Genomic DNA, 6438 nt, shown 5'->3' with positions numbered 1-6438 from the left:
ACACAGTATCCTTTTCCTCACAATACTAGTATGACGGAAGGAACAAGAAGACAGGTTGGAGGCACAGTGACAGCAGTTTCCAGCCACCAGTACTGAGGCTGAATGCAGAACTGCCTGTCCGTGCTCCTTTGAAATCAGGACATGCTGTGAAACTTGCAGCCCAGTGATCCATCTTGCTGTACTATCTGGCTTGCAAATAGAGCAACACCTACTGCTGTTACCAGTTACTCCACTAACCCAAATTGTAGAGATTAGCACTTTACAAACTTCTCTGATATCCCAGAAGTTTTAGCCTTCCCCCTTCCCCCAAGAAAATCTAGCATATTATATTAAAATTCTATAGCAAAAATGCTGAGATAAAATAGTGGAAATATCAGTATGCAATCATATAAAGACAATCTCATACTGTGCATGCTCATAAAGCTAAGTCAGTTTTCCATAGCAACCTGAATTCTGGAGTTTCTGAAGTTCTGAATGTTTGGCATTGTGACAGTGCCCATCCTTTAATAGAAGCACTTTGGAAGACAATATACACTGTACCAGCAAACAGACAATTAGCCATAGAGTCAACCTTCCAGTTATACTGTACAAGGAGAGCAACAAATGTGGGCATTGCAAACTCTATGGTCCTGAATATTCATATAATACCATGTAATATACAGTCTGGACAAATGGAGCATGCCAACAGATGTCTGACTGATACTTCCCAAAGAGATAACCTGTGGAGTAGAAAAACTAAAAAAGAAAAAGAAAAGATTAGTTATCAGGGGATGTTTTCTTCTTAGGAATTTTATTAAAATAGATTGTTGTTAAATGATAAAGCATATCTGACCTGAAAAATAATAATTACCAACTACATTTCTGAATTTCATTTGGATTCCTTCTCCCAGAATTGTTCTCCACACCTCCATTGCACTGTACAATACTTACAGCAGCCACGTCTTCATTTTCCAGTCTGCACTGATTGTACCAGAAGCACGTGCCACTGAGAGACTAATGCCAGTGCCAGGAATAAAGGAAGCAGCAGTTTCTGGGAAATCTACAGCATTAATTCTGAGCCTACAGAACACAGAAAGGAGGATATTAGACTGCATGCCAAAAGAGTAAAAAGAACTTCTGATCACTGAAAATCCTTCTGCTATAAAAGGCAAAGTCTATGCTTAGGTAAAGGAATTCTCAGAAATAACTGACCCTTGCATATTTTAGGAAAGAAAAACACTGGTACCATTACACTTAGTAGCGTCCTTGGAAAAAGAATCCTTGATATCTGTCCATGGTAAAAAAAAAAGCCTGGCTGAAACCAAAATGTCACCTTCAGAGAAAAACAAACTTCTTAAAGTGAAATGTGCTTGCTGGGGGAAAATAAGTGTGTGTTAAGCCCAGATGCTACATTTATAAATAAATCCAGGTTGTCTGAATGCTAGCATTTGCTGAAGAACTTCAAAGTTTCTCTTTCCCCATTCTGTACCCCCTTCCTTGTCTCAGCAAAGGGCTCTGGAGAGGATCCATTTTTCTAAAAATCTTACTTGAAGATTTCTCTGTCAAAACAAATCTTTCTGATACTCAAGGATATTGTCTTGCAAAAGGGTGTGTTGGATTGAGCTGAACATTGTAAAGATACCAGCTGTAATCTTATCATGTAATACACATTCCTCATTGTTTCCTGATATCTGGCAGGAATCTCTGAAACAACTGTCTTTAATCTACTTTTCATGGAACAGAAGGCATCAGCTACTTTTAGTTAAAATGACCATAATTTTCCAATAACATCTTGGGCAGCAGTAATTGCCTTTAGTAATCTTGTCTGCAGTGAGCTAAAATCAGATGATCCAGTGAGAAGATGGCCAATTTCAAGAACTATGGGTGGGAGAATGAACTGGGGTTTTGAAGATTATTTAATAATTTAGGTTGGAATGGGACCTCTGAAGATTTTCTGGTTCAACTCCCTACTCAAAGCTGGGCCAACTCAGGGGCTCCGCTTATTTTAGTCTTGAACACCTCTGAGGATGGAGATTCCCCAACCTCTCTGGATCCTTGTTCTGGTGCTTCCTAGCATTTTTTTCTAACTGCTCATCAGAACTTTTCTTGATGTAACTTCTGTCTGTTGCCCATGATCCTTTCTCTGTGTACCTCTAACAAGAATCTGCCTCCATATTCTCCATAATCGCCACCCAGCAGACAGCGGAAGACATGCAGTGAGACACACACACCTCCACCCCCACAGTCTCTTCCGCAGACTGTCCAAACACAGCTCTCTCAGATGTGCATGGATTAAGGTTGCAAGGATGGCATAATATAATGAAGTGAAATATAATATAATATTAGTGAAATATTAGGTATAGATGAAAGATGCAGGCCCTATCCAGCAGAAAGTACCTGAAAACTCCCAGATTAGTATTTCTTGCTTTGGGTAATTTGTAAGGAAAAGGAAGTAAAATGCTACTGAGCAGCAGAGCTTGGCTTGATAGTAATATTAAAAGACCAGAAGTTTCTGTTTTTCTGTTTATAGCCTATTAGAAAAGCTTTAACTGGAAGATGGGATTGAAGACTGTAGAAAAAAACCCCTTTCATATTAATCTCCTTATTTTGCAGAAACTGTAGAGAACTCTATAAACCTGTTTTTCTACTGGCTGCTTCTGGTACAATGATTTTCCTCATCATACCAAGACCTTTCCAATCAAAATGCTGATTTACCTTTGTAAATCCATCCAAAAAGATTCTGTAGAAGTGATCTTTCTCCCACGTCAGCCCAGATACACCATCTGCCTGCACACGTTTTCATCTGATCCCTTTGTTGGCTTTGTCTCATCAAACACAAATAAATTACTTCAACTGCTACAGGTCCTTCATAGTAGCTGACAGTTAGTAACACTGATTCTTCCCTCTTTCCCACCCATTTCCTGTGTCATAGCCATGCTTACACCTGCCTTGCCCCAAATTCTGAGACAAACTAACTGAAAAAACAGCCAAGGTGCTACTTCAGAAGCTTTCTAAAGCTCATCTCTGAGTATGACAGAGGAAGTACTTCTAAAACAAATCAGTGTTTGGGCACTGGGAGCACAGATAGATGAACCATTAAAATTTTACGCTGAACAAAGAAAAATGGCTCCATAATTATTACTATGCAGTAACAATACAGTAAGATGTTTAATCCTAAAACTTTGAAATGTATTTCCTTTACTTACCTTGAAATTACATAGTTGACCTTAACAATCGAGAAACTCTCCTGCCCACTCCAGCTTGGGAAAGTCTCTTTCAATACTGCTTGCTTCAGTAGCTCCATCCCAATCCTCCTGCCTACAAGGGGACAGAGGAAAGAACATGCCTTGCAGATTGCATTCAGGCACACAAAGGTCCAAATATACTGCCCAATAATTTAATCACTTCTAACATAGTTAATAAAAACTCCAGATTCCTAAACCCTTGCCTAGACCTCCTTCCCACTACTTATACACTTCCCACACTTATACATATATTTATAACTTTTATTTGCCTCACACACAGATCATTTAACCATGATCATCTTGTCTGTGAGTTGTATTTTATATTCTAGAACTCCTGTCACATTTCTGAGACTGTTATACCTCCTTCACCTCACTGGCAATATGGAAAGCCTTCAGAAACACTTAGCCATCACCTCATATTGTCTTATACCTGTTGAATGAAAAATCCAGCTATGAAGTAGCAAGATGACTTCTATATGTGGTGTTTACTTATGGGAAAAGTGTGATACATGCATCTAAAGCGCTGGTATGTCAAATATGGAACTATCTGGATCGTTGCTTGTGTACAGGAAGTTGTTTGAGGTTTAAAGTCAATCCTTTTAAATATTTCCTTCCCATTTCTTTCAGAGTACATACGTTTTGTCACTGCACCTTATCCATTACATTATCTTGCAGATCTCTGACATTTCCTTACCTTCTCTCCTTGCTTTAAGGATCCTTACTTTCTTGAATGCTTCAATGCTACTTGTGCATTGATAATACACAGACCCTATCATCAACAAAGAGAACATCTTTAAGTCCCAATTTCCCTGTGCTTTCCTTCTTTTTGCTCATCTTCGGTGAAGATATTTTTAGCATGAGTTTCTTTGGCTTTTGGTCTCACAGTTTCTGAATACAGAATATATATTTTTTTTCCCCTCCAGAGTCCAGTGTATTAAAAAAGCAAAGAACTGAAATAAATGATAACTCAACACTGGAATACCTTTTTATAAAATGCATCTTTTATGAAGGAGGGGTAAGTTATGATTCCCTGGGGAAATCCTGCCTGCAGAGCAAAATATGGCCTCATGACTGAAATAACTTAAAGCTCTCTTACAACTGTCCGTGAAGGCAGCTAGTGATCCCAGGTGGAATTTCTCTCAAGGTTTTTGAAGCAGGCAAGGAGCACGCACACAGGATCTATTGCCTCAGCCTTCAAATCTCATATTAAGGGAAAAGACATGACAGGCACCATGCTCTTCAAATGCAAGAAATACCTTTGGGAGGCACACTGTTAGTGTCTGTTTTTACTACTAACGCAGAGGTGTGCAGACTTAGTCTGTTTGTTCAGTACTTGAAGGCCACGCTGTCTGTCACAGAAACTGCTGGGCTCACACTAAGAAATACCAGGCTGATTTCTCATTTCTAAAGGCATTAGAGATCCATAGGGAGTGATTTCTTCTGTGTGTCATAAAAAGATATGGAGATCAGTTCTGTTTTGGGTGACTGATGTTTGCCCTGCACTTCTCAACTCCTCAAAAGCCTTTAAAACAATGCTCATACAGAGAAACAAGTGGACCTGATCCTTGCTTTCATCTCAAAGGCATAAACCCTGAGCTTCTACTTTTCATCTCACAAGTCCATTGTTTACCTGTCAGCATGTTCAGTACATAAATGACGATTAATCCTTAGCACGACCCAGCCTTTGTTGAATTTGTGCCTTGTTAACCTTTATTATTAATATTAATTCTATAAACAATTGAAATTTTACTGTGTGGCCTCCACACCCATGGAGTAAATCTTAGGTAAGAGACAGTGAAAGTTAGCATGAATAGAAAGAATAAGGAAAATATTTTGTGGAAATTGCTGGTATTCATTTAAGGGGCAGAATTATGGCAGACAGTTTCTAGATTTATTTGAAAGAATGACACATGCAAATGCTATCCCATGCCAAATGGAGGTATGAGAGGAAAAGTGTGCAGCTACATGGCTGTTCTAAAATGGTATGCTTTTAAAAACAAATATATTTCATTATCTTCAATTAAACATTGCACTTTCAATCAGGTTTTTGACATATTTAGAAAAGGAGCAATTATATGACCATCTATTTCTTGCTCTGAGAATGTAGATTGATATGAGGAATGTAGTAGAAACACTGTTGGACTGTAGGAGAATGCAGTCGCCAGCACAAGGATGAATTCACACCTTGGGTGCACAAAAAGGAAGTAAGTGAGAGAAGAGACAATGGGTGTACCTGTTGTGAGGTGACAAAAGGAATTTGTTCTATTTCATTATTTAAAGAGCTTGTTTCTATCTTTCACCTTTATTAAGGAACTATATTCTGTGCATAGAGTATTTATCATAAACTAACTTCTGGCAATGTTAGACATACCATAGTCCAGCCCCTTCTGAGTAATCATCACTTTAAGACCAGGATTAGCCTCAAGCTGCAAGGCCAACCAACACAGCAGGAAAGAATACCATGTCTTTAGCATCTTCTCACCTTTGTCACTGGGACCTGCAACAACATTTATGATGCAAATGTAGTCATAAGTGATGCATATCATGAGTTGCAAAAAATCTGTATCCATCATTTCCCTCAGTGAAACTGGGACAAGGGTGGGTCGTCAAAGACGTTTAGCCAATGATTTTACTGGATGAAGCAGTCCGTATGGGAGCAGACATGGATGTCTGATTATTTGGATTGCACTTTGACAGGCATTAGCTGCTGGTGAGACTGAATGGTTCTGCTCCATTATTCTATGATTTCCCCACATCCATATCTTGACTGGTTTATTTCACCATTTGCCTTACCTCCTGCACAGTGAACATGACAGAGCAATCCCAGCCAAGGAGAAGCAGGTCTGACCTCCTATAGAACAAAATCCTTTTTATATACAGACCCCTTAGCATATACTGGATTTGCAAGTCCAAAAGTTTTTCAACTCAATCATAGTAGGCCAATAAAACACAGTAGGCCTCCCCACAAAACTCTCCTCCCTGTTACACACAAACCTCTGACTTAATACAAACACTGATACATGAGAATGACTAAATCGGGTCACATGAGAAGGGAATGCAAGGGCAAATTCAAAGCGAATGTGAGAATTACATGGTGATTACACAGAAACAGAAAAGGTTGTCCTGGCATGAGCCTGCAGCAGTGTCTTTGAGTGCAAAGCGAGACTGAGTCCACACAGGCTGTCACAAAGGCTGTGACAAATTATCTCTTTCT

The 6438-nt window shown here is 39.1% G+C and overlaps 1 protein-coding gene across 1 annotated transcript in view; it reads right to left on the bottom strand.

Annotated features, from left to right (window-relative positions):
* BPIFC (BPI fold containing family C) overlaps positions 1-5721 on the bottom strand; it is a gene marked incomplete at its 5' end in the record, with an annotated part of 19255 nt that extends 13534 nt beyond the window's left edge. The window contains 4 exons of the mRNA XM_010182364.1: positions 931-1059; positions 3186-3297; positions 3919-3993; positions 5596-5721. Of these exons, the coding sequence (XP_010180666.1) occupies positions 931-1059; positions 3186-3297; positions 3919-3993; positions 5596-5721 (442 nt within the window). The remainder of the gene's footprint in view (positions 1-930; positions 1060-3185; positions 3298-3918; positions 3994-5595) is intronic.
* Positions 5722-6438: the final 717 nt, after the last annotated feature.

The sequence above is a fragment of the Mesitornis unicolor genome, unplaced genomic scaffold, assembly GCF_000695765.1.
Source record: "Mesitornis unicolor isolate BGI_N332 unplaced genomic scaffold, ASM69576v1 scaffold14394, whole genome shotgun sequence".
Taxonomy (NCBI): domain Eukaryota; kingdom Metazoa; phylum Chordata; class Aves; order Mesitornithiformes; family Mesitornithidae; genus Mesitornis; species Mesitornis unicolor.
This window is presented reverse-complemented; position numbering and strand designations above follow the sequence as displayed.